Source organism: Glycine max, chromosome 11, assembly GCF_000004515.6.
Source record: "Glycine max cultivar Williams 82 chromosome 11, Glycine_max_v4.0, whole genome shotgun sequence".
Taxonomy (NCBI): Eukaryota; Viridiplantae; Streptophyta; class Magnoliopsida; order Fabales; family Fabaceae; genus Glycine; species Glycine max.
Genome location: NC_038247.2, coordinates 5,571,511 through 5,598,452, shown reverse-complemented (window position 1 = coordinate 5,598,452; position 26,942 = coordinate 5,571,511). Strand labels below are relative to the sequence as shown.

The 26,942-nt window shown below is 31.1% G+C and overlaps 3 protein-coding genes and 1 long non-coding RNA gene across 6 annotated transcripts; 2 read left to right on the top strand and 2 right to left on the bottom strand.

The window, feature by feature from the left end:
* Positions 1 to 6,047: 6,047 nt before the first annotated feature.
* On the top strand, positions 6,048 to 7,598 carry GLYI-13 (putative lactoylglutathione lyase 13). Its single transcript, NM_001250551.2, has 3 exons — positions 6,048 to 6,399; positions 6,500 to 6,617; positions 7,024 to 7,598. The coding sequence occupies exons 1-3, from the start codon at positions 6,230 to 6,232 to the stop codon at positions 7,312 to 7,314; spliced, it is 579 nt and encodes a 192-aa protein (NP_001237480.1). The 5' UTR covers positions 6,048 to 6,229; the 3' UTR covers positions 7,315 to 7,598.
* A 2,207-nt stretch (positions 7,599 to 9,805) lies between these two features.
* LOC100795117 (probable salt tolerance-like protein At1g78600-like) lies at positions 9,806 to 13,032 on the top strand. 2 transcript variants are annotated; one of them, NM_001400201.1, is made up of 7 exons: positions 9,806 to 9,948; positions 10,123 to 10,239; positions 10,637 to 10,733; positions 10,819 to 10,934; positions 11,597 to 11,839; positions 12,625 to 12,651; positions 12,737 to 13,032. In NM_001400201.1, the coding sequence occupies exons 2-7, from the start codon at positions 10,147 to 10,149 to the stop codon at positions 12,740 to 12,742; spliced, it is 582 nt and encodes a 193-aa protein (NP_001387130.1). In that variant the 5' UTR covers positions 9,806 to 9,948; positions 10,123 to 10,146; the 3' UTR covers positions 12,743 to 13,032. The 2 variants fall into 2 exon arrangements, with proteins under 2 accessions (NP_001387130.1, NP_001387125.1); NM_001400196.1 differs by lacking the exon at positions 12,625 to 12,651.
* A 3,797-nt stretch (positions 13,033 to 16,829) lies between these two features.
* LOC106795114 (uncharacterized) lies at positions 16,830 to 18,825 on the bottom strand. Its single transcript, XR_001383345.3, has 3 exons — positions 18,332 to 18,825; positions 18,107 to 18,250; positions 16,830 to 17,404 (listed from the first exon to the last, which is right to left on the bottom strand). It is a non-coding gene; the product is annotated as an uncharacterized lncRNA (long non-coding RNA).
* A 653-nt stretch (positions 18,826 to 19,478) lies between these two features.
* LOC100794595 (UPF0183 protein At3g51130) lies at positions 19,479 to 25,994 on the bottom strand. 2 transcript variants are annotated; one of them, XM_006590652.3, is made up of 15 exons: positions 25,645 to 25,994; positions 25,258 to 25,340; positions 24,983 to 25,057; positions 23,533 to 23,600; positions 23,355 to 23,460; positions 23,186 to 23,246; positions 22,921 to 23,087; positions 22,693 to 22,755; positions 22,487 to 22,534; positions 21,418 to 21,531; positions 21,228 to 21,327; positions 21,043 to 21,122; positions 20,746 to 20,850; positions 20,593 to 20,645; positions 19,479 to 19,747 (listed from the first exon to the last, which is right to left on the bottom strand). In XM_006590652.3, exons 1-14 carry the CDS (start codon positions 25,739 to 25,741, stop codon positions 20,598 to 20,600), a joined length of 1,215 nt encoding a protein of 404 aa, XP_006590715.1. In that variant the 5' UTR covers positions 25,742 to 25,994; the 3' UTR covers positions 19,479 to 19,747; positions 20,593 to 20,597. The 2 variants fall into 2 exon arrangements, with proteins under 2 accessions (XP_006590715.1, XP_003537624.1); XM_003537576.4 differs by having other exon boundaries at positions 21,043 to 21,119.
* Positions 25,995 to 26,942: the final 948 nt, after the last annotated feature.

Genomic DNA, 26,942 nt, shown 5'->3' with positions numbered 1-26,942 from the left:
CACCTTTGTTTGAGTATTACGTTCTCACAATTATTCCCAAAGGTGAGGCAATGGAAAAGGATTATTGGGGGTCCTTTTGACCAAAACAAGTAACTTCAACAAACCATGTGCACGTTGTGAAGGACGTGGAGTTGGAGAGAGAAATCTCATTCACTAGGGTCTCCATTGTTCTATGGGTGTGGTACTATGAATGAATGTTACATAATCAACTACAATGTACAATACAAAACTATGATTTATGCATTTGGACTTTTGTGTGCTCAAACAGCACGCCTACACGTGCTCTTCCTTCTTTAACTTCTTAGTCCTTCTCTCTGCATTTTTTCTTCCCTATTCAATTGATTAGATTAATAGCCGACAGAGAATTTTAAAACATATAAATAGATACTAAAAGGTTAAAAGCAACTAACAAATGTCCATGCCTTGCATGTATAGGAAATTCTATTATATATGTATTTAAAGATTAAATTGCTTTGAGTTAACTGGATTTGATAGAGTTAGACTCGTGATTTACATATATTATCGCATATGATTACAAAAGAGTTTTAATTTTCTTCCGAAGATCTATTCTATTTACAGGTGAGTTGTCTCCTCCTCTTAATAAGGTTTTTTTCTTAGGCACAGGTGTGACCCGTGATAATGAAATATACAATTTTTTTTCTTAAATAGTTTTCTGGAAATAGATGCGTGGCTCGTATAGTATGGTAATGTCTCCAGCTGTTTAGAATACAAACGACTTTTCATTTATGTGTGAAAGTATATATATTTTTATTTAAAATTTATATACATTGTTTAATAAACATGACTTGACAGTTCCCTGGCTTTGTAAATAAAAATTATAAGAATTTAAATTAATTAAAAAACATATAACTATAATTACCTAAACATGGATGCCACAGGTCTGTTACTAGTTAGAAGTTTGTTTATAAAATAAAAAATTATATAATAATAAAATGTAAGTTTTTAAATTTCAATTAATTCACTAATTATTTTTACTAAATTAAACTATAATAGACCACAGTTACTAAAAAAATATACTTTATTCTCATTATACATATAGTATATATTAGTAATTTACTGGCATTCGCAATTGAAAAGTTCTAACATATTTTTTGATGTAAAAGACGCGGCATTCTCAATAATAATAAAATTAGGAATGTCATAAGCAAATTAAAAATTTATTTTTCTTATGATGATAGTGTAAAAATCATTTAGACCATTAAGATGATTTTTAATTAGTTAATAGTGTAAAAATCTTTAATTATGCTAACATAATACCAAAATTAAACTCTAAATCAAGCATTGCCTTTCATCTTAAAAGAATTGTATTCAACATAATTAATTCAGACTTTGCCTTCTGTATAAACATGCATGAAACCATATATATATATATATAGCACCATAACTACATAATTTGCAGAAAATTCGTGAATGTATTTCCAAAGCCACAAATAATCTGCATGATTATATATATTTATTATGTATATATGGTCCACGAATTGAAATCTAACCTAGATTGTATGAACATTGTCAATCATAGACTGTACCTATCTATATTATAAAAGTCTAAATTTGAAAGGTCTGTAATCTATTACAGACCACATGTCCAAGGGAGGAAATTAATTGTTGAAACAATTGGATACAACACGCTTGAGGCTATACCAATTTGCATATATTGTTATGAAATTAAATGAAACCAAAAACTCTTCGGACGCTCATGTTCCACATATCCCAAAGAACATCACCCCTATGTGGCCCGTAGATACGTACCGGACACTGCCCAAACAGGTTATTTTTTAATATGTTATCTTAGTCCTTCTATAAAAAAACAAAAAATATCAATTTATAAAATTTTACAATATTAAATATTTTAGTTTAAAAGATTTTATTTTTAATATTTTAACATATATATATCCCCAGACAGGCAGACACGTTAACATTCTTAACTTGCTAGATATGTGAGAATTAACGCCCATTGTTCAAAAGGTAAGGAACGTGATTTTTTAAATAAGGTTTAGAATTTAATTTTTGTGAGGAGGATTTTTCTTATAAAAAAACATCTTTTAATAAGAGTCCATTAAAAGTACTCACAATTAATATTTGTATATTTTCAATATATTTTTTTATATAAAAATATACTTGTAAAAGATCTTAAAAACTAAGTTTTAAAATTACTTACACAAACATAAAACTTCAATTTAGAAAACAGTATATATATCTAAGCGGAAAGTACGTCTCCCACTATCTTACTTCTTTGAACAGAAATAAAATAAATTAAAATAAGCCAATCCACTACACTAGTTAAAAAAAAAGGAGCAAGTATAACTATTTTAAGTCATTCATAATCAAAAACAAATTTTAGTTGCAATAATGAACATATGATTGTCGTAAATAGGTGCTAGCTAAGGTGCAATAGCTAGGTGAGTAATGTTCTCAATTAAACATGTCCAAGTTTGATTGCCAACAGACAAATGAATTCAAATAGCTTAAGTTGTTAATTAAATGGGCTAATTAACAGTGATTCATAGCCTAATATTGCGATTCCACGCGTGGATTAGGTCTGGCGAACCTCAAATCACAATCGCATGCAACATTTGGACTTTACTTAATTGCATACTAGCCAGCTGGGAGTTCTTCTAGCCAATAAATTATCAATATTAGAAACTTGTTATTAAATCATATCATAATACATACATACAAATATAGGAGAGTCTTGTTCTTTTATTTTATGTTTTATGCAAATCACGTCATTCTCATACATCACTCTACGAGTGAAGGCAATTTATTATTGAAATTGGGTTTTAATTTTCTTTCTAGTATGTAAATTTATTTTAAAGTTTGGCTCAAGTGTATAAAAAATTATTGAGTGGGGATCAATTATATGTGTAACTTAAACTAATTATTACATCATTAATAATTTTATATAAAATATATTTTTTAACAATCCAACTATGAAATTATAATTAAATATTATGTTGATTGTTTGTATAAAAATTTGTAAGATTTGAAAAAAATAATCAAATAATTCATTTTTTTATGTTTTAAAAGTATATATTATATCGATTTTAGTCGTTAGAAATGATATTAAGTAATTTTGGGTTAATGTAAATTTTTTACCAAAGAAACTTTTAATATAATAGCTAGTTTGAAAAAAATATCCAATTAAAAGTTATTAAAATAGTGCAATAATTAATATAAATTTATAATAGTGTAATTTTATATATATATAAGAAAATATCAAATTATATCGATATAATTTTGATAATTACTACATCATTTTATAATTTTTAATTGGATAATATTTTTTTAAAACTGGCTGTTGGATTAAAAGTTCTTTTCACATGAATCATATATGCAAATTTCATATTAATCAAAAATCATTTGATACATCTTTTATATAAATTAAAATCAATGTAATATAAACATTTCAAAATATATTAAAACATAAATCATTTAATTATCTTCTTGTTGTTGTTCAATTTTGATAAAATTTGATACAAACAATCTTGATAATACATAGATATAATTCAATAAAAAAATCATTCTACATCAAGTTAAAAAATAGTATAATAATTGTCAAAATTATACTGATATAATTTGATCCCTTATGTGAAAATGATGAATTTCGCTTTCATTGTATATAATTTATAATTAATCACCTATGTAGAAATTAGTAAGAATTATTTAAATTTGAAAAAAAAGTTTTTTTTGAAAATAATTTATTTGGTCAAAAGGGTCCTTCCAATATTTTGTTCCTAATATTGGTAATAGTTTTAAATATTTTTCAATCTTTTTTGAGTTAAAAATAGAGAAAAAAGAAAGACTCATTACATAAAAAAATGCAAATTTCCTAGTTAGAAATTTGAGTATAGGAGTTAAATGTATCAATTTATTTAGTTCAGTTTAATTATAAGTATCTAAATAAAAAACTAAACCGAATTAAATAAAGATACGCATTTTTTATTTTTAATTAATATTTTGTTCAATTTTTTCAGATTATTTAAACAAATTGAAATTCTTTGAATCAATTCTTAAAAGCCCCTAACAACGTGTATGTAACTAAAAACTATCAACCAATAATTATTAGCACAATCCTAATCTATCATTGAGTATGACGTAAATATTATTTTATATATACTCAAATACTTTCCGATAAAAATTAATTATGACTTTCAATCAATATTACTGGTTGAAGAGTGCAAAACTGCAAACAAAGAAAGTGCTGAGCACTAAACACATTTGCCGCGTTGAGTTGACAAAATAGCATTATCCAACGAATTGGAAAATTTCACCAAAACATATAGTATTGAGGATAGCTAATTAGACACGATGGGAACGAGCCCACGAAATTCTATTCTATTCTATTTTTTTATATATATACTTTTCTATTCTATTATTTTAAATTTTGAAGGAATATAGTTTTGCAACATATGCTTTGCCAGAGGTTGAGTTGACAAAATGTCATCCCATCAATCAGGAGCCCAGCCTGCCCTCTCTACCATTTAATGGAAAGCTTAATGTGTGAGTTCCCTTCTCTATAGTACTAACATCATACCATAAAATCATATATTTTATGAAGTCGAATTCAAATACTTTTATTATATTTAAGTGATTAATTAAATTTCAAAATAATTAAATGTGATATAATTGTTTTTGTGACTATTTGTTTATGTAAACCAATAAATAATTTATTTCACTAAATATTATACAATTTCATTAAAGAGTAATCGTATTGTGAAACTTTTGTTTTTAATAATAGTAAGATTTAAGGGTTTAATTATCAAGTATTAGAATAATTTTATAATGTAATTTAATCATAAATTATTGTTAATATGATATTTATGATAATTATTATAAAAATCAATAAATTTATCATATATGATATGTTATAATTGAATGATAATATAAAAAAACTCTTTACACCCAACATAACTTATTTTACTCTAAGATTTAAACTTAAAACTTTATAAAAATTATTATTTTCTTTTGATCTGAAAAGGTTAGGTAGGTACTTGGCACAGATAGGATTTTAAATATAAGTGTTATATTTTGGGCTCACAAATTAATAGTCCAAGATATTAAATATTAGATTGATTGAATAAAGCCCTGCGACATGTGTTGAGACCATGAATGAGACTACACATGTTCAGCCCCATTATATTGCTTGTTTGGACCACGAGAAAGCCCTTTTGTATCACACTATGATGGGTTTTCCATTAAGCCCTGCTGCTGTCCTACCTTCCCATACATGCGCAGTTGCGCACTGGCCAAAAAAATTGGATACAGGGGATAATGAAAACAACTATTTTAAAAAAAATATTTCTGTTATTTTTATATTTTACTTATTTATAAAATAAAAATAATATTTATCTTATAATTCAACTTTGGATTAGTCACATCCATGTACTCCATAAAAAAATTCTAAATGTTGAATTAGGAAAAAAAAGTATACAATAAAAGTAAGGCATCTTTTGCTATTTCCTTTAATTTTGGAAGAACCGAAGAAATGATTTAAAATGTGTATATGAATAATAATAAAAAAACTCTACTCACACAAAAACTCTACTCCATTAAAGTTGTCCAACAAATATCGTGAGAAACTAATCTTGAAAGAAAAAAAAAAGTCCGCTTAGGCCAAACAAACAGTGCGGATGTCTCCATACAAGTGATATGGAGAGGAAAGAGCGGCTCCGTACAGAACAGAGCAACCTACGTTATTACGAAGATGCGGTAGACACAGAACGTAGACAACGTCAATTTGTGTAGGGAAGCATCTTAGAAATTTCGTAACAGTTTGAACCTAGTTTGTTCTTTAATTTGTTACTGTAGGCTACTTCTGCCATCCTCAGTTGCCCAATTACACTATCACTATTGTCTTTAGCTTTTCTTCCAATTACAACACTGTTATTTTCCCTCACTTTAAGTTCTTTCAAAAGTTAGTTCTTAACATTTGTTCGGAACAAACAAATGAACACACGTACAGAATGAAAAACTAGGTTCAAATCTAGTATGCTATTAATTAAGGCCTAGGAAAGCAGTATCTCGCTGTGTTTCCTTCGATCAAAAGAACCTTCCAGGAAGGTTCCTACTGGCATAACAAGTAAAATGTTGCAAAATCCATGCTTTATATAAGAACTGAACCATCTACGCAAATGGCATTCACTGCAAAGTTGAGAAGTGAATACACAAGCAAAATTAAATTAATTAATTAAGCTGAAAGCAAGAGAAAATGAAGATGGAAATTGAGGAAGTTGGCAACTGCGAAGCACTTCCCCTGCTTTCACTGAACCACGTGTCCCTTTTGTGCAGATCAGTGTGGGAGTCTATGAGGTTTTATGAGGATGTCTTGGGCTTTGTTCCCATCAAACGCCCTTCTTCTTTCAAGTTCACTGGAGCCTGGTTAGCTTAATTAATTATCACTACCTCTTCACTTTATTATCTATATCCAATATCTTGTTACAAGGGATATTCATGTCACGTGTTACATTTCTTTTTGTAGGTTTTACAATTATGGTATTGGAATCCACTTGATCGAGAATCCCAACATTGATGAATTTGATACCTGCGTGGTTGAAGAAAGGCCTATTAATCCCAAGGACAACCATATCTCATTCCAGGTAACTAGGCTTCTAAGAGAGAGTTTATAAGAAGCTTAGTTTAATTTGTGAAACGGGCTTGTGACCTTTTTTTAAGTTTCTTAGTTTTTTCTAATAATTTATTTTAGTTTAATTTCTATACATATAATATTTTATACCATTGATTTATCAAAAATCATCCATATAACTTTTAAAATAATTATTATCATAATTAATAAATTTATTATATATGACAATTTATAATTAAATGATAATATACAAATATTTTACATTATGGACGTAGAGATTATTTACTCTATTTTTTAAGTTTATTAACTGATTATAATTTATTGAATAAGCATGGTAACAAAAGTTAAATCTAGTTTCAGCATCACTAATGAAATGTTCACACGGATCATGACTTATGCGATGCTTTGATTTTGGGCAGTGTACTGATGTTGAACTTGTTAAGAAGAGGTTAGAAGAGAGGGGGATGAGGTATGTGACAGCTGTGGTGGAGGAAGGAGGAATCCAGGTGGACCAGGTGTTCTTCCATGACCCAGATGGTTACATGATTGAGCTCTGCAACTGTGAGAATATCCCAATCATTCCTATTTCTTCTTGCTCTTTCAAGCCTCGAGGCCACAGCTTTAAGAAGGCTGCTCCCAACAAGTGTGGATTCATGGAGAATGTGATGATGGAAAGCTTGAGCACCGACATGATCAATTTCTCCTTTTAACTAAGCTGCCTATTGTTTTTTAAACAATTGGAGAACAATAACTTCACTTCCTACCTTTCTTTTTTGTTTATAAGATAAAAAAAAATGATTGGTTGGGGGATAAAAAGATTAATTTTTATCTGTATTGTTATTAATTTTGTTAAAACCTATAGAAACTTAAGCCTCTATGTGGTCTATAAATCTTGGTTTGCAAGGGAATGGTGGACCAAGGTAAATCTGTATTGTTATTGTATCATCATGGTTTGTTTGGAATAAAAGAAATTGTGAGTTGCTAAGTTGTATCTTATGTTCACCAGCGGATTTGTCTTTATCTTTTCTTTCCGTACGAGGCAATGGGTGATGAATTTCCTGCCTACCAAACAATTGTGCTGCTTCCACAAAACACAAAGTAGAGCTGGCAAAGGCACAAGGTTGCCAAATGAATGGTTCAAATTCAATGCAAAAAAGTAGCAAGCGATTATTCATGAAATAATATACTAGTATTCTTCTGAAGATGTAAGGTTGGTTAATTGATTAAGGAAAGGAAGTAAAATTTATGGGTGGGATCTTTTTTATTAAAAAAATTAAGTTAAAATATATTTTTTGTTCCTATAAATATCGAAATTTATTTTTGTGAGATTTTAAGTATGATTTTGTTTCCGCAAAATGAAAATATATGATATTTTGATTTGAAATTGGATTCGGTAGATCCAATCCTATGTGTCAATGTCAGATCCTTACCACATATCATCTGAAACTTGACATATTGAATCACTGATATTGACAAGTTGAAACAGATCTCGTAAATTTAATTTCGAGTCAAAATATTATACATTTATATTTTACAGAAACAAAAACATATTCAAAATTTTACACGAATAACTTTCAAATATTTTAATATTTATAGGAATGAAAAAATAAAAAACTAATAATTAATCATTAATATTTTTCGATAAAAAATAGAGTATAATCCTAACCAAAATGACCAAAAGCATTATTAATGGGTTGATTGATGTGTCATGTGTAGATTCATGAAAAACTCAATTTCTTTTGTCTTCTATAGTTGTATTGTGGTCATATATAGCATGCTAGAATAATCATCCCACAAAAAAAACTACAATAATCACTACAAGACAAAGTCATAGTCTAACATTTTTATTTTTGTTGAACTCACTACATTTTTTGGTGAGAGCTAGGAATTAATTTTTGGAGATGCTATATAAGAATTTAGAAATTGAATATCTAACTTCATAATTAAAAAATATGATCACATGACAATCATGTTAAATCATGCTGGTCAAAGTCATAGTATAGCTAAAAAGATAATATTTTTATTAATCATTTTTTTTATATAAAACACAATAACTCTTTGGTTTCCATCAAACCATGTTTTATATAATTTTTAATCAATATTTGTTTAAAAAATTACCACTGTTCCACGTTAGTGTTTCATGCATTTCGTACGCATCCCTTCCGTACTAACCGACAGTACTCAACGAACAAAAGTAATCCAGCACAACCCTCATTTTTCGACCATGGAAAAAGAAAAAGAAAAGGAAAAAAAAAAAAAAAGACATGTGAAGATTATTGACGGGGAATTCTAAACTTTAAAAGAGTATTAGCTAAAATGGTAGATAGCTAGCTTCCGAAAATGTTAGCCTAATTTGACTGAACTTATGAAACATGTGATGATGTAGAGCAATATTAGAGGTATTAAGGACAAGCTGAACACAAATCTCGAGTCCGCTTGTATTTCCATATGGGCAAGTCTTCTAGGAGCAACAAAACTTACCATTTTGTTAATGTCTCATTGTCCTTCTAATTATGGATTGTGAACAGCTATGTAGAGTCTTCTTTTTTTCTTTTCTTTACCCAACTACATATAAAAGGATGTTTAAAACCATATTTTTCGAGTCTTCCATTTATTCACTAGCATAGATATTAACGAATCAACCCCCTAAAACGCAAAAAAGTCGGTTGCACGAGAAATCTTAGCAATATTGTGTGTATCTTTAAAGGGAAGTTGGAAGATAAGATAACCAACCAACTTCATTCAGGAATCAGAAAGAGTCTTCTTTTTCTAAAGACACGCGTCAGGTCTCGTGGATTTGTAATTGTACACATTGGAATGGAATTGGAATTTCAGTAGACTACTACACAAACAAGTTTAAGTTTTGCACTCAAATTAAAGTCCCCACACATAGCAGAAAAATTGGAATTAGAGTGCAGAAGAGGAGAAAAAAATGAAGCAAATGAGAGTGTGAAGATTCGTTTGTTTCAATTTCATTGCTTTGTTTGTGGCTGGAAACACGAGAGGGGCAAAATGGTTAGGCTTAGGAAGGATGTGGGACCCATGTCAAATAATTAATTGGTGGTTGAGAATGAGGCTTGAGTTGCTGTCAACCCCACATTGGCTTTGAACTTGTGGCTACGAAGTAACGTTTGAAGCCAACAGAGTTGACAAACACTCATTTATTGTGTCTATGCAAAGTTCTGGAATCAACCCCCAAACAAGGTCCCCCCACTCCTTCAAAAATCCTCTCTTTTTATCCTACACTCTAATCATAGTCATCATCCACCACCTCCATCTTCCCCCAGTAACAACATAACATAACATTCAGAGAAAAACAAAACTATCATACCCACATGGATTTGGTGAACACCTGTCTTCTTCTGTGCCCCTTTTCTTTTTAATATTATGTCCATATTATTATTAATTAATATATATATATATATATATATATATATATATATATATATATATATATATATATATATATTATGGTTCTGTATCTGACTTTAACTTTCTTTTGTATTTGTTGGATGAAGCAATGAAAGTGAGAGAGTCCAATTATGCGAACGCTTTGTGATGCTTGTGAGAGTGCGGCGGCTATAGTTTTCTGCGCCGCTGATGAGGCTGCACTTTGTCGTGCCTGTGATGAGAAGGTAGTAGATTCTACTAGTATCAATATTTTATTTATGAGCTAGATCTTCTTTGTGGATATCTGGTGCTCATTTTGTTGTTGTTGATTTTTCTGTTTTGTAATTATGTGATGGTGTTTCGGTTAGAGATCAGTGGTTTTTAATGTTGTGATCTGATGTTTCTAAAAGTGTCACAATTATGATGTTTCATTGGTAATGTACCAATATTATTAAAATCATGGGCAAGACTTGTATGGGGTAACAAATTGAAGGGCTTCGATCCGATTTGATCTTTTTTTGTGGTGTCATGTGAATTGGAAATCCGAGTTTGTTTTTACCTTAATTTGGTGTTGGTTGTTAACTTGTTATGGTCAACATGTTTCAACCAATGGGTCGAAGATTAATCTTTTGGAGCTGACAGGTTCACATGTGCAATAAGCTAGCTAGTAGGCATGTGAGGGTTGGTCTTGCAAGTCCAAGTGATGTGCCACGGTGTGACATATGTGAGAATGCACCAGGTAGGCACTTTCCTCTTTCTGTTCTTATTGTGTTCCTGTGATGCTTATTGCTTATGTGTTGTTTGCCCTTTCAATCTGGATGTAGCTTTCTTCTATTGCGAGACAGATGGAAGTTCCCTTTGTTTGCAGTGTGATATGATTGTTCATGTTGGTGGTAAAAGAACGCATGGAAGATATCTTCTGTTCAGGCAAAGAGTTGAGGTGAGTGAGCCTCTCCTTTCCACCATGGATTGGTCTTAATTTGTTTATTGCGTAAACCCCCATTTTAGTCCCAAAGTTTGTAAGTACCAGTCATTTTGGTTTCTAGCTTTACAAAATGCACTAATGCACCGAATTTCATCAAAACTCTACAGTTAAGGTTGCTTGAGCGAGAGTAGTATTAGGATGAGTGACTTTTTGAGAAGTCCTTGTGTTGCACCTAAAAAAAAACTTCGTACCCCATTGCCCAGAGGCTCTTCGCTATGCGAAGGTATGGGGGAGGGATGTTGTACGCAGCCTTACCCTTGCATATGCAAAGAGGCTGTTTCCGGATTCGAACCCATGACCAACAAGTCACCAAGGTACAACTTTACTGCTGTACCAGGGCTCGCCCTCCCTTGTGTTGCACCTATTTAAAAAAAAAAAAACTTTACAAAATGCTAACTTTAGTCCCTAATTTTGTGAAATGTCATTCACTTTGATCCTAAATGTAGTGAAAAAGAACTAAAGTTTGCAAAGTCAGGAAGTAAAGTGAGGATTTTGCAAAGTCAAGAATTAAATTGACCAAGGCTTTCAATCTCTGGAATTAAAGTGCTGGTTTACTCAGTTGTTATCTTGATACTTTTGGGTTCCCTTAAAATGTATAATGTCTCCTTGTTCCATAGTTTCCAGGAGATAAATCTAGTCATGCTGAAAATCCGGCTTCACAAGCATTGGAACCAGGTGAGGCTAAAAGAGGACAAAATCCACTTCCCAAGCTAAAAATGGGAGAGAAACAACAAAATCACAGGATGCCTATGGTTCCAACACCAGGACCTGATGCTGATGGGCAAACCAAGATGGAAACTAAAATGATTGATTTGAACATGAAGCCTAATAGAATACATGAACAAGCATCAAATAACCAGGTTAGAGTTCATGGGAAGTAAACTTTGTCTGCCTAGTTAGAAATTTCTTTTCTGGTAAAGGTTTGTTTCACATAAGTGGGATTATGCAAGGAAAATCATGAGCATACACCCCCAAAATGGAGTGTATGTATGAAAAGAAGAGAGAGAGAAAAAAAAATAGATATGATAAAATTATGTCATTGATGTGATGGGAAATAAAAGAAAGAGATAATAAAAAAATGGGATGAAAGTAAGATGCAATAATAATAATAACCCCATACTGCAAATATTTGCAAACTGAAAATATGAACCCTATTACTACAAGTCCATCTCATTTAAATATGGATCACTTCTTCTTAGTGGTGTTAAATTCATCCTTGGTGCATTAAATATATAGACTTGTCCAAATAGTTTTGATTGGGATATGGGACTCATTGAAACGTCATGTGATGTGATTGTCAAATTACTTGGGATCAAATGTCCCGCTATACTTGAAGGAACATCATCTGATCCCTGCATGTAATTCCCCCTCTACAGCTGCAACCTGCAGCAATTAAAATTTGCTAGGCCAATATTGATATGTACTTGTAATTGTGGGTTTGAAAATTCTTCATAAAGTATAGAATATATTTTGAACTTTTACATATTGCTTCCTTCTGAAGCAGGTATTCAATAAATTCTCATAAAACTTAAACTACATGTGGTTGAAGAGTTGATGTGAATAATGATATCGATCATAATTGAACACCCCCTCCCCCTTTTTCACTCAAACTTCAATAACCTATCGTTCCTCTTTCCATCTTCAGTGCAGTTGGATGAAAGTAGAACCCTTTGTAAGTTGTGTAATATTTGTAGTACTAAACACATCTTTGTTATGATGTGCACTGAAACATATAGCGCTTTCCTTTTTCTTTGCAGCCATAAATGGTGCAACTAGGCAATGCAGTTCTGACAGGATCCTAAACCAAAAATCTACCAATGGCAAAAGCTTCGTTTTGTTCTCATGCATGCTAGTCACAAGGGATGACATACTCTGTTAATATCCTATATATTCTGGCAAATGAGGCACTAAAATCTTTTGAGGAGTTTATTCGTCTATGTAGGAATTTAATTTGGTAGTTCAACACATCATATTCTGTACTGCAAAGCATTGTTAACTGTATATCTATGACCCCTTTCAATGAATTGTGTGTTGACTTTTGTTTCTGGTTTCAGTTTTGTATGCCATTACGTCCCCTAGAAAATTCTGGGGGAAAATAGTTATTTGATTTCTTAAAAATAAAATGCGACAATTAGCGAGCCAACCCACATCTGATGGTTGAAATTATTGCATCTTTGAGGTGTAGAGTTATATGTGATAGTATCTGCTGATTGAATTATTCCATCTTGATTCAATTTATCTTTTCATCTATGTTTTTAAATTATTTTTTAATTTTTTTTAAAATACAATATAATTAAAAGTAACCTTATATCACAGTATAATACAAAATATATTTTATATATTCAAATATTTGATTTTATTTAATAAAATTATTTACTTGATAAAATAAACATTTATCTTGTGTATTGTACAAGTTAAAATACTAGTATATTATTAAAAATAAATTTACATAACTTGATTATTATACATATGTATTGTTACTAAAAAATATTTTTAATTATATATATTTTTTATAAATTCATATACTTATATATGATAATTTTATAATATAAAATATAAACATGAGTGATATTATAAATTTATATATATATATAAATTTTGAAATCTAATAAAAAAAACTTCAGTTTTTCGGTTTTGGATATGTTTGGTTTTTATTTAATTCAATTTTCAATTTTCTTATATGGTTTTAATTTTTATTATAAACATCCGTGATGGATCATAGGAAGTAGAGTCTTGTTTCCAGCTATGGTTTGTGAATAATTGAGCACCTTTGCAAGATACAAATACTTTCTCGACCTTTCGGGGAACCAAATCATCTATCTGTGTTCGACTTGGACGGATATGGTTACGGTACCTGTACGGACTGATGCAAACCCACTCGTTACAGTAATTTTCAACAATTTTATCCATGCTTTCATTTTTGTAATTCTATATATATTATAAAACGTGATAAAATAAAAAAATATATAAAACTCAGAGGATAATATAAAAAAAAATATAAAAGGAGAAAAATATCTTGACATTTATCAAGTGTAACTTGATTTTTGAATGTAAACTTGGGCAATTACCAAAGTAGAGATTGCACATTCTCCTTAAAATGAACAAGAATTTGATTTATTTATTTTTAATAAAGAATCTGAATTCTTTTAAGTGACTAGATGTTTTAAATTAGATAAATAAGTATGCGATAAAAATTGTGATAAAACATATACATACATGAAAGTTAAACTATGAAATTATTAAAATGTTAATTGCGTATTATTTAATCATTAATTATTGTTGCACTTTTTTATTTTTTTTAAGTTTATTTCAACAATTTAGAGAAATCAAATCTAATTTGGGATAATAAATAGGTGAAAAGGAGAAATAGAAAAGAAAAAAAAGAAAAATACTGTATGTATGTATCTCTCACGGTCTCACTCACTAGAAATTTTCAGTGGAGAGGAACCACACATGGGGGAGATGGACTATTTAGGATCAAAGTCAAGGAAGTGATACTCAATCGCATCTTAAATATATATAACCTAATCATAAATATTTACTTATATTTTAAATAATATATTGTGAGGATTTAGAACAAAATCACCCAACCACATGCATGTCACCACAAAATGAATAAAGATTTAGATATCTAACCTAGAGTAAAAGCTCTTGCATATGAAACTTTTAGAAATGTTGAAATCATAGCACGCGCATAAAGTGCTTTCCAGCCTAAAGCCACTAAAGATGGGGTATTGATTTTATTGACTGTGCTTACGGACTCTGGAATTTTATATGAAGAGTAGTTTTTATCTTTCGCAAAAAATTATTCCTCTTTTTCAGGAATTAAATATTACCCATTATCTCCTTAACAACTTATCCACTAGCCTTGGTCAAGAAGAGAGGAGATTTTGTAGGTAGAGTATAGAAGAGAGGAGATTAGAAATGATCAATTTATATTTTGTCATTTTAAAATAAATCTAACATATCATTTGTTAAATTATATGATATTAATATTATTAAAGTGAATTTTGTTTCTCTGAATAAGTTTTTTCTTATACGTACATATTCAGAAACTAAATCCGATCCTAATCAACATGAAAGACCTAATTAAAGAAAAATTATATTTATACAATGTATACAATAAATTAAGAGAGAGAAAAAAGTATAAGATAAAAATGATAAATATGATAAAGAAAAAACATTATCAATTTTATAAAAAAATGTTATATAAATAATATAACTCATTTTAATTTATGGATTTGATTCTTCTAAATTGAAAATTTTGCATTAGAGAATAAGTAAGTAATCTTAATATTTGTGAACTAGTAATATTCTATATATGGGTAATAAATTATAGGTCACAAAAATAAATAAATTATAAGTGTATTAGAATAACAATAATTAATTATCAACAGTTGAATTTTTTATTTTATCTAATTTAGTGACTTTAGAAAAGACCTAAATTTCATTTTAAACTATTGAATTAAAGATTTATTATGCACAAGCCCATGTTACTCGATGCTGTGCAAGAAAAGTTTGAGCACTGAAGACAAATAGGGCAGCTGCTTTCAAGAGACAAAGGCCATAGAATAGAGGTACGGGACAAAATTTATGGTTTTGATTGTTTTATCGTAAGTAACAATGCATGTGTGATTCATTATAGTAGTATTATTTGGGGGATTCTATATCAAATATATGATTGAGGTTGTTTTGTCAACACAGACAAATAATGTCGGTAATGTTGCACATATGGATTAATATTGCTATTGATATCCGGCCGTGTTTACTGGATATAAGAATTATTATTACAAGCACACGCATACAAAAAATAAATAAAAAATACTCGATACCTACATTTGATAAATGAAAGATGTGAAAGGTTATAAATTATTTATATTTTATAGTAATTAAAAGGTAAATATGTGAGAGACGCAAGAAGGTAATTAGTTTCATATATATATGGTTATTTTTCTTTTAGTTATGTAATAATATATGTGTAATTATATATAAAGGATAAAAGGTTGACAAAAATTAATGTGAGAACTAAATAAGATAATTATGACAATATTATTAGTATAGAATTTTAAATAAATAAATTGCATGTAACTTTAATTTATTGAAAAAGTAAATGTATATATTTAATATAATTTTTTTTATGTACGTTAAAAATAGTATGCTATGAGATTATTAAACATTACTACTATTCCTTGGTGTATAAAATGATGTTCCAAAAGATATGTTTTTATTTACAAAATCTATGAAGGGGTATTTATTTTGAGCATTTCACGGCTAGCAAAAGGAGGGCGGCGTGGAAAGGAAAGGAGACAATAGTGTCCAAAACGACGACGAGAATTCAGACAAGTAACATTGCTGTCGTGCTTCCGCTGCTAGATCCGCTTGTCTGCAACTGAGAGCGCCAATTATTATCTAACCACTATTCTCCCTAGCCACGCACTTACCTATGCTAGTAAAAATATTCTTAGCAGTTAGACATAAATTTCATTAATGTTTCTAGGAGACCGTAATTTATTTCAAGGATTAAATTATGGATCATTTAATTAAGAGATCAACACAAGTCAATATAACTTGTGTTCATTGTTGTTGGTTGATTAGAAATCTAAATTATTTATATACATGAAGGTTTAAGACCTTTATTATTTGATGTTATTTATTAGTATATTACTGTTGGTGATGAGATTTAAATTCAGCTACTAAACGCATATTTAAGTAGTACCAGCTAGGTAGGTTAATACAACCATTGTCTATTCATTGTGCCTTGGTTTGACGAGCTTATATAGAAGGCGTTAATTTGCTTCACTAGCTGTCTTTAATTTGTTACACTGCAGTTATCACATGCAAGATGCCCCCTAACATCAAAATCATGATTCTTCGTTCGACATGATGATGAATGACGAAAATATACACAAGAATGCGTGTCATCGGGGTGGTGATTTCACTAATTGTAAGTCCACCACAGACTTTTACATTTTTTTAGGAGATCATTCTCTCACTTCTTAAAAGAGTAGGAAGTAAACCATTATCTCTCGCTCTTGTACAAAAATCAAGTATCATGTCATGGCATCCACCATTGCAGAAATGTTTGGATGTGTGCTATGGATATCTCTTTTTTTGGCCCAACTCCTACATAAGTACATGCTATACAAATTACTCGCAGCTCAATCTTCCAAGAATGCCCCAAGCACATTAAGATTGATTGTCATTTCATCAAATGTTGAATTGTTTACTAAATCACATATTCCACTTATCACTTTCATTTCTTGACTAGCAAAATCTCGACGGTAGTATTGAGCTTGAATGTGACCAGTGAATGTATCCCACTAACTTGGCATGGCACGAAGTTGATTAGGACAAGTTCGGATTTTGAAATTAAGTCCAATGCACTTTGTAAACAAGTTCAGGTTATGCTTCGGGTCATTCCAAACCTGTTTAATATCATATATATATAAATTTTTAAATAGATGTATAGTAACAATAAAACTTTTTATTTAACAGATAAATAATATAGTCATTACGATCTTTTATGTATTTTTATTATTTATTTTCAGTTAAGAATAGTTTAATCTTTTTTCTATTTATTTTTATTATGACCTTATGCAGTTATGCATATATGCTCCAAGCCGAGCCTAGTAGATATCTTCTTCCTCTTGTATATATTTACTCTTTACTTTCTTCTAATTTAGCTGACTTATATATACAATAAAAACTCTAGCTACCATTGTCTTCAACTCTCTCTTTTGTTTTTAATTCTCCTAAAGCGATCATCTGTGAGAAAATCACCAAGCAAGGAAATCATCAAATTAACCGTTAGCCATAATCAAAGGGCTAAGTGATCCGATTTTAAAGTCAACACCTACATACGGATGTGAGCAAGACAAGAGGCGTGGTCATTTGTGGATCCCCAACTTTTAACACGATATTTTGTTCATCAACTCTTCTCAACTTACCATGAGAGTTAACTAGTCTCATTCATAATAATAACGCAGTTAAAACTACTCCTAGAGCATCTAGATTTTTAAATGATTGTTCAAGGAATCCTTTTAGATATTACTATTATTTTCTATTATAGCACTCAAATTATATTAATAAGGGGTAGCCTTATCCTTGCACTCTGCAGCAGGAGTTACCATGCTTTTTGGTTTCGGAGGATTTCTTCAAATGACACATTTCCTTTGTCCAAAACTTGTGAGTTACTTCAAAAGTCATGTCAATCCCATGATCCCCCCATCAAAGAGGATCTCAGGTTCAACCATTGGTACCAACCTATTGTCCTGCAAAATAATGGTTGCTTTGTCAGCAAGCACCAACACCTCGAAATGACTTAATGCACATTGTGACTGTGATATACTTACCTTAAACTGGGAGAAGGCAGCATTGCGTGCTATACCCCACGCTGCTTCCTTTAATAGCCAATGCAGATGGGGCCATTGGAAATTAGAACAGGTGCTCACTTGAGGACACAAGCAGAGGCCATTTTCTCTCAAAAAGTGTGATATGATATGAACATTAACTCTTGTGTATTTTGGACGTTGTTATTTTGTTGTTTTTCTCTGTCTTCTACTTTTTATTTCCTGCCAGTTCATTATATTTATAGTGGCAAATTTTTGCATCCAATTTTTTGGGTATTCAAGTCGAAAGAAATAGAAAAATAAAAGAAAGAAACAAAGAGAAAAATAAAATAAAATGGAAAAAAGTTGGATATATGTTAGTAACCCATTAATAACTGTGTCATTGAATAGTAACAGTTCCAGGGTCGTTTGGGTTTAGATAACTTTGCCTCCTTGTCGTGACCTTTGATGTGACAAGAACCGGCTGCAAGAAAAGCGATAAGCAAAACAAATACAGCTTGAAACCAATGATTTGTTTTTCGTTCTATATATGTATACGAATCCATATATATTAATGGTTCTAAAGAGCCAAAATAGGATAATTATTAGCATTAATGCTAAGTCTTATCTTTAATAGTGTCCTTTTCAAAAAAAAATATATATCTTACATGGTGATGGTGTCAAATAATCGTAATAGTAATCGTGATTATGATGATTGTTTGGGGATTGATATGCAAATGCAACCCTTTGAATTTTATTTGCCAACTGACTTCTCTAATTTGGCTTTTCATGGAACCATTAGACACTAATCAAATATATTTATTATGATGCTAGAATTTTGATACGTGACAACAAGGGGCAAATCTTTGCGTGGAATGGAAAAAAAAAATTGAACAAATTTTAAATCAATAAATCATTTATCACTCAAAGATTGGTTCTGTTTAATAGGCCGTGTTGAATGTGACGTAATTTATGAAGTAAAAATAAATCACTCAAAGATTGGTTCTGTTTAGAGTACATTGAAAATCGGCTATTAAAAATTGATCAGTCTAACTGATTTGGAATTTTTTTTAAAAGAAAAATTGACTTATCAGTGCTGCTTTGAGATTTTTAAGGATTAGACAACAACCTTTTTATAAATTATAGCAAGTAACTAAGAATCTCATTACACTGAAAGGCAAAGCAAAAGGAATTCATTACATTTGCTTTGTGCAAGATGTCAATGTTAGAAAATTACATAATTTAACAGGATTTTAATATGTACAATTTGTTACACAGCTGTACAATTTTCATAGCCCCTTGCCACGATAATGATGATGGAAGGCTGCAATATTTAAACAGTGCTCGTACAAACCTAGCCTGTTACTCCTGAATTTCCATATCCAACCTTGATAGATCTTAGAACAATATGGAGATGAGATTGAGAGTAACCAAAAGCGCCTGCAGTAATGCAAAAGAGACTCGTAACTCCCAACTGATATCAGTTATCACTTATAAGTTACAATAAATACATTTACTACCGAGCTTTTAATTAGTCCTTGTTAGTTGAAGATATTCTAATTGAATCCTTAAAATCATCAAATGTTACTCAATGAGTCTCCGTTGTGACCAGTTTAATCGGGACATCCATTCATATTCAGTAATGATATGCCAGCTAACTTTATCTGCAAATACTAAATCATGTTTGCTTTGAATTCTTTCAAACAACGAGCATTGATTAGAAACTACAAAATTTCCTTCAGCGAAGCACTCCCAAAGAGCATGTGAATACCTAGGAAAACATGTGAACCTGTTTGCAAGAATTCTATCTCAACCATGTTTAACAGGTGGCCAAATGATCCGTTTCCCTCTTATGTTAAAAGAGAGGGGGATGGGCTGTTTTGACCACCTTGGATCCACGAAAACCAAATGGTATGAGTAATCACACGAGCTCTCCATTTACCACATCATCACTAAATTTATAGATATGTTGGTTGTAATGTGCACCCAGTTGGAAACTATTCATAACTTTAAGAACCCAATTAGAAAAACTTACAACTAGAGACTAGGATGAAAAATGTGTAAGACCAGGCACTAACATAGTACATAAACCTGAGACTAAGTTAAGCATGACTGAAGCTTGGACAAATGAAGACAATGATCTAACATTGACTGCTAGGAATTAAAAATGGGTTTTTAAGATTGAACTAATAAGTGAGATTTAAAGAAAAAATATTAAGGTCATTACTTGCTATGTGAATAAGCTATAAATTTTCATAGAAGAACACACAATAAAAGAAGTGTACCATCATCATGATTGGAAGAGAGTTATTGTTGCAATATATCCATTCTTCATCACCTGCAAATATCACCAGAATATAAGTGGTCTCTTCAAAGCATCATAGTAGACTAAACTATTAAAATAGCAGAGGACAATATAAGTACAAAGAAGGACACACCTCAAAGGCAATATTTTGATAACCATATACAAGAGTAGAACCAAAGGGGTTACTTGCTGAGCCTTGTGTTTGGATGGCAGCTCGCCCACAATCCCCAAGTATTTCCTAAAAAAATCAATTAGAAACTATTATATGATATAAACTAATATTAATCATTATAAGAAATTCACATCAAATGCCAGTCACAATTTTCTTCTAACAAATTGTTTCATATATTTCAAGTAAAAATCTTTCATCACTCCAAAACAAGATCATCCAATATAAGGGCAACCATATGATTTGAAAGAGATAGATCACCTTAACTTGTTCCCATTTGGTGCTAGGTGTAATAACCCTCTGTTTGCTGTTATTTACTTCCTGGAAAGATCCCCCTACTGCTGGAAAGGCCAAAAATATATTTCATCACTATTTCACAACAAAAATTTACATCTGTTACATCAAGGCCAAACTAAACACTGCAATGCAAATAAGAGATTGCTTACAATCTGAGCCATAGACAACAAAGTTGCACTTAATGTAAGAATTGAAATCAGCATGACCAGGGAAGTTGGTGTGTAACACAAACTTCTTGATTTTGTGAGTCTGAAAATACAACAGACATGTGGGAGTTTCCATTATCAGTTGTGCTGTGGCACATTGTATAGAAACAAAAGCATGATGTAAGTTACAAACCTGTCCATCAAATAATATGTCCAGACCACGAGTAAAATAATTATAAAAGTAGTCTCCACAGAGAGTTGTCCGTGGCCGAAGATCTGAAGCAGAATGAATAACCATTTGATCTACCTATAGAATTACAATTAAGAGTCAGACTTCATACATAGCAAAACTCATTCAAGCAGTTTACTAGCTTAAAATATTATGAAGTTGCTTTGTGCTCAAGGTAGAATTTAGACCTCCTTAAATTTTTTTGATGATTAGACCTCCTCCTTAAATAAATATATATTTGGACAAAAACAATACTTCTCCATGAAGAAAGTAACAAACAAGAAGATTTTCTTTTGACTGTCCTTGTTGGAAAGCCGCCTTAATTGTGGTACCCCTAGCCAGCCTTAGTTGCAGCCTCTTTGGGGGCTGCCTTAATTGCAGCCTCAAGGGTGGTCACTGGTGGTTTAATCCCACATCGACTAGTGATAAGGCCAAAAGTAGTGTAGATAAGTGAGGGTAACCCTCACCTTACAAGCTGGTTTTATAGGGTTGAGTTAGGCCTAAAACCCACATTCTATGAGTTCTCTCTATCTTAGCAACTTCTGTTTGGACACACAAATAAGGCTTAGGCTTTATATATTCCACACAGAAAACCATAAGAAGTACCAATCTATGCCAGCCCTGCTTATAAAAAATCCTTGAAAGAAAACCCAACAAAGAAAATTTCATAATAGAAAGTTTGAAAGAACAATCAGTTCAATAGGAAGGGAAGTTCACAGAAGCATAGCTACATAGCGTGTGAAACATGCCAGAAGAGAGAGTGATTTTGGAAACAGAACAGTTTCATATTCTGTACATTGACCCTTTGTTTTCACCTATCCATCCAAACTGCAGAAATACCTCTATTCATTAATTTTCCCACCCCCTATTTATTTCCTCCCTCTTTTCTCCTAAACCAAATTACCAAAACAAAAGGTATAGTCTAAAACATGATGCAATCAATTGCCTAGGTCCTCATATGATCCATTACATATCAGTCTAGTTCAGTTCCACAAAAATCCTACAGATTAATCATGTTCCATTTAAGAATTACCTGCTTTTGATGAATGCCACAGGGACGTCCAAGCTCAGTCCACACATCCTGCATAAAACAGGAAGCATTACATAAACTTTCCTTCAGATAAAGAATATGAATCAAGTGAAAGATGACGAAAGAAGCAACAGAGAGCACAGGAAAATTTATCCACTAAAAGCATATAAAAGATGGTTTCAATTGTATGTAACAGTAACAAAGTTTACCTGTGGAGATGCACCAAAAGGAATGTGTTGTGAGCCAACAGTGAAGTACAATTCTTCCCCTAGCTATGTAACCAAGAAAGAACTTAATTAGATGCTAATACTAGTATACTACAACCACCTTGCCAATTTAAGCAAAAAAGTCTCTAAAATGAAGCCAACTATATGTGTCATGCTAAATAAGCTAAAAGCCCAAAACCCCAACTGATATAGGGTTTAAAGAACTCAAACCTTCACATGGACCTCTTCCATGTAAATGCTGCCAGCAGGTAATGGAGGAGCAGAAGCCTTGTCCATTAAGGCCCCCACACCAACCTTCTTACCAGAGGAGCTATCATATATAGAAACACGGCATGTAACTGGCGTGGTCCCATCAGGAAACTCCAATGGCAATTCCACTGTCATAATTAAAAGAGAAAATGTAAACATATTAAAATAGAACTAGAAAGCTTGGTAAAACATTTCAATTTCAATTTCTAGATGATACAATAAATACCTCCCCCGTCATGACAGCAGTCTGTAAATTGACTTGGAATAGGAAATGCAAAGGAAAGTCCCTAAAGAACAAACCAAAAATATAAAGCAGAAAGTATTAGTAATGTGGAATTGTAGGAGGAAGAAAAAAAAGCAATAATAGATCAGCATTTGATATCCAAAGTATGTACCGGATAGAATAGGGTGTAAATGCGTCTATCCTTGTCAAAAATTCCAGGATATGTGGGCCCAAACAGTGCATATACAGCAACAAATGTAGCTAAAGTTGATGGTCCCCTAGAAGTAGAAAAAACAATCAATAGTGTTTTACAACAAGTATATACTAAAATTACAAGTCCCAATACTCACCCAATCAAGGAAGTAGAATAGCACATCTGAAGTCGCTTTACATCAAATATTTCAATAAGGCGCAATCTCTAAAATAGCAATGAAATGTTTCATCAAGCCAGAGTCATTTAGACATGTACAGATACCAATAAAAACAAGCACTATAAAACATCTTTAAATGATATTGAAAGCATAAAACTGATGCACACAACAGTGTTATAGCTTTAGATCTTCAAGAGCAAGCAAAAGAAAATAGGAAATGCTCCATTACTTGAACAAAGCAACAATATCTTGATGGGAAGAAGCACATTATTATTGTAACAAAAGAAGTAAAACTAGTGTAGAAAAAAACCCAAAACTTCAAATAATTCACCCCAATTAAATTAACTTGGAGAAGAAAGGATAGCATATAGCTAAATTTTAAGCTTGGATTACTACATTAGTTCAACAGTTCTCATTTGGAGGGGGAAAGTACCAAAAGATCCTTATACAATTTTTCATTCTCATTACTCTCTTGTCATGAAGCATAAAGGAATTCACTATAATACAACTAAAAACTACAGAGTTTTCTAAGAGAATCCAATAACATTCAGAATCCACTTATTTTTTGCAGGAATCCTTTACACAATTGCTGAATTTGCATTTTCACATGTGTCTGACTCATTTAGTTGTGTTTTTTAATAGTTATTTGTGAGAACTAGGGGTACTCATGATTTGGGTATTTACCTAACTATAACCATACCTGATAAATAACTAGATTATAAGTGGGTATTATCTATAACTATTAATAAAGGCAATTACCCCCTTTGGAGTACACATTTCTTATTCCTAAACTACCCTTTTAACATATATAACTGTTTTTATTTCCTTCATAAACTTTCAAAATGTAAATGCTGCCACTTCCCTTAAAATAACAGTTACCACTACTTTCTTTAACAACTTTTTCTTTTTTCTGTTTACTTTTAAAAATAAAGATAGAGGCACTAAGTGCCTCTCTTTCAACTAGTTACTGTAACCATAACTATTTTTTAAAATATGGGTATAATTTGATAAAACTAGTTATTGTTTTTAAAATATGGGTATATAACTAGTTATGAATAAACTAGTTATATAACAAGTTATGTCTAAAACCAATTGCATAACTAGTTAAGGAAGAATAAAAATAAGTTATTTAAAATATCTATCTAGTTTTATAACTATTTTTTAAATAAAAATAAGCTATTTGAAATACCAATAACTATAAAATTGGTTATAGTTTTAGACCTACTCTTATATAAATAGTTATAGTTATTTTTTTAAAACTAGTTTTTTTGAGTGGATAGTGAGAACATATAGCTACCAAGGCACTAGTGATGGCCCCATCAAATCAATTCTAAACAAAAACTTCACTAACTGAAACGCATCACCTCAAGCTTTCTCCAAATAAGGACTCTACATTGGAAGCAAGATGAATGGGGAAAAAATACAACACCTGAGACCACGGATCAAAGCGAAGATGGAAGCCATGATCAGGAAAGCTAATAACAACATCCAACTTCAGGGGTTCCTGCATGTGCATTAAGTAGAAGAACTCAAGATAAAAACAAATGCATCTTTCAAAAAATAAAACAACAGGAGCCTCACAAAGGCAAAGCAACAGATAGTAGTAACCTGCCCGAAGCAGACAGTCAATTGCTAGTGCAAGTTCAAACAATAATAGAAAACATAAATGACAGTAAGTTAAGCCATAAATCATATGCGACAAACCTCATCAAAATACTTGACATGCACCACATCGTATATGTTAGGTTGCTGCTCTATCTGAGCAAATGCTTCACATATAGGCATCCCTAAACAGCACACGAAAACGGCAACAAGCCAAGTCAGTAAACACAGAATCACAAAACGCAAACCACAAACGGGACGCCAATAGCATCATCGACTTCAATCGTCGAATAAGCTGAGCTATTATTATTGAATTAAACCACACGATATGACTTTCAACATCTGATAACCACAACAAGCAAAATTACCATCTCTTCGACCTAAACTTATTATCCTCTCAATTTGAAACCCGAGAAGCGACGAATATTGGAAATAGTAAGAGAATCTAAGAAAAAAAGGGAATTGAGTATGGATAATTATAATAATTACCGAGGGAGAAGGGTCCAATTCCGAGACCGGGACGGAGATCGAGAACGATGGCGCCCATGGCAGTGCCCTCGCAGCGGCGTCTAGGTCTCTGCAACATAGTGGTCGGTGAGAGAGAGAGGGTATTTGAGAGTTTGTGGGTTAAGGAAATCCCTCCGTTACTTTCGGTGAGTAAAGCAAATGAAACGACAGCACGCAGCGCAGGTTTTGAAGGCTTATATAGGGTTGTATTGTATTGTATCCAATCCAATTCGATTTGATTTTGATTAGACGGAAAAACAAACAAACCACCTTCGGTTTCCTTTTTCAACACCGCAGTCGCCAAAGATGCCCCTCTCGCACGCCACGGAAACCCAACTTTTTTTTCTTTTACATAAATAATTATTTTTATCCATAAACATGTATTTTTAATAAGTTTATTCTTAAAAAATAAAAAATTTAATTTAAATTCTCAAACTAGAAAGTGTGGCAACGTATGTTATCGTTAACTAATGAACATACACATTTATCAACAAATTTGTGAGTGTCTTGTATATTTACGGAAGAAAATAATTATTTATCTAAAATATAATTTAATTTTCATATCACATGTAAGTATAATATTATAATGAACACTTAAAAAATAGAAAAATAAATATAAGTTAAAATAAATATACAAACATAATTATAAGTATAATATTGATTAATAAACATAATTTATTTGTTGGTAATGTGATAATATTAGATAATGGTAAAATCAAATTAGGTCTTATTTTTTTAAGGATGAACTTAATAGTTATGTAATTTTATTCGAGTATTATATTTTGGGTAAGGTAATGTCACATCAATAAATAAATTATGTTTATTAATGAATGTTATGTTTATTATTATGTTTGGAATGTTATTCTTCTAAGGATTAAAGTTAAAAGATGAATATTAAATTATATTTTAGATAAATAATCATTTTTGTTCATAAATGAGTATGGCGCTAACAAATTCATTATTGAATGTGTCACATAAATTCTTTCATTAACGATAATGAAGAACAAAAGTTAATGAACTGATAACATTGTCACACTTTAGGAGAGTAAAATTTAAATTTTCATATTTCAGATATGAATTTATCAACATTCTACACATTCACAAACGAAAATAATTATTAATCATTTTCTTTCCTTAAATTGTTACACCTTGTTGTATGTACACTTGTCATATTTATGGGCCAAATGATTATTTTTTTACTTTAGTCGATTTAAAGTTAATATTGTTAATTAGTATTTAAATATCAATATTTTTAGCGTGACAATATATATATATTTTTT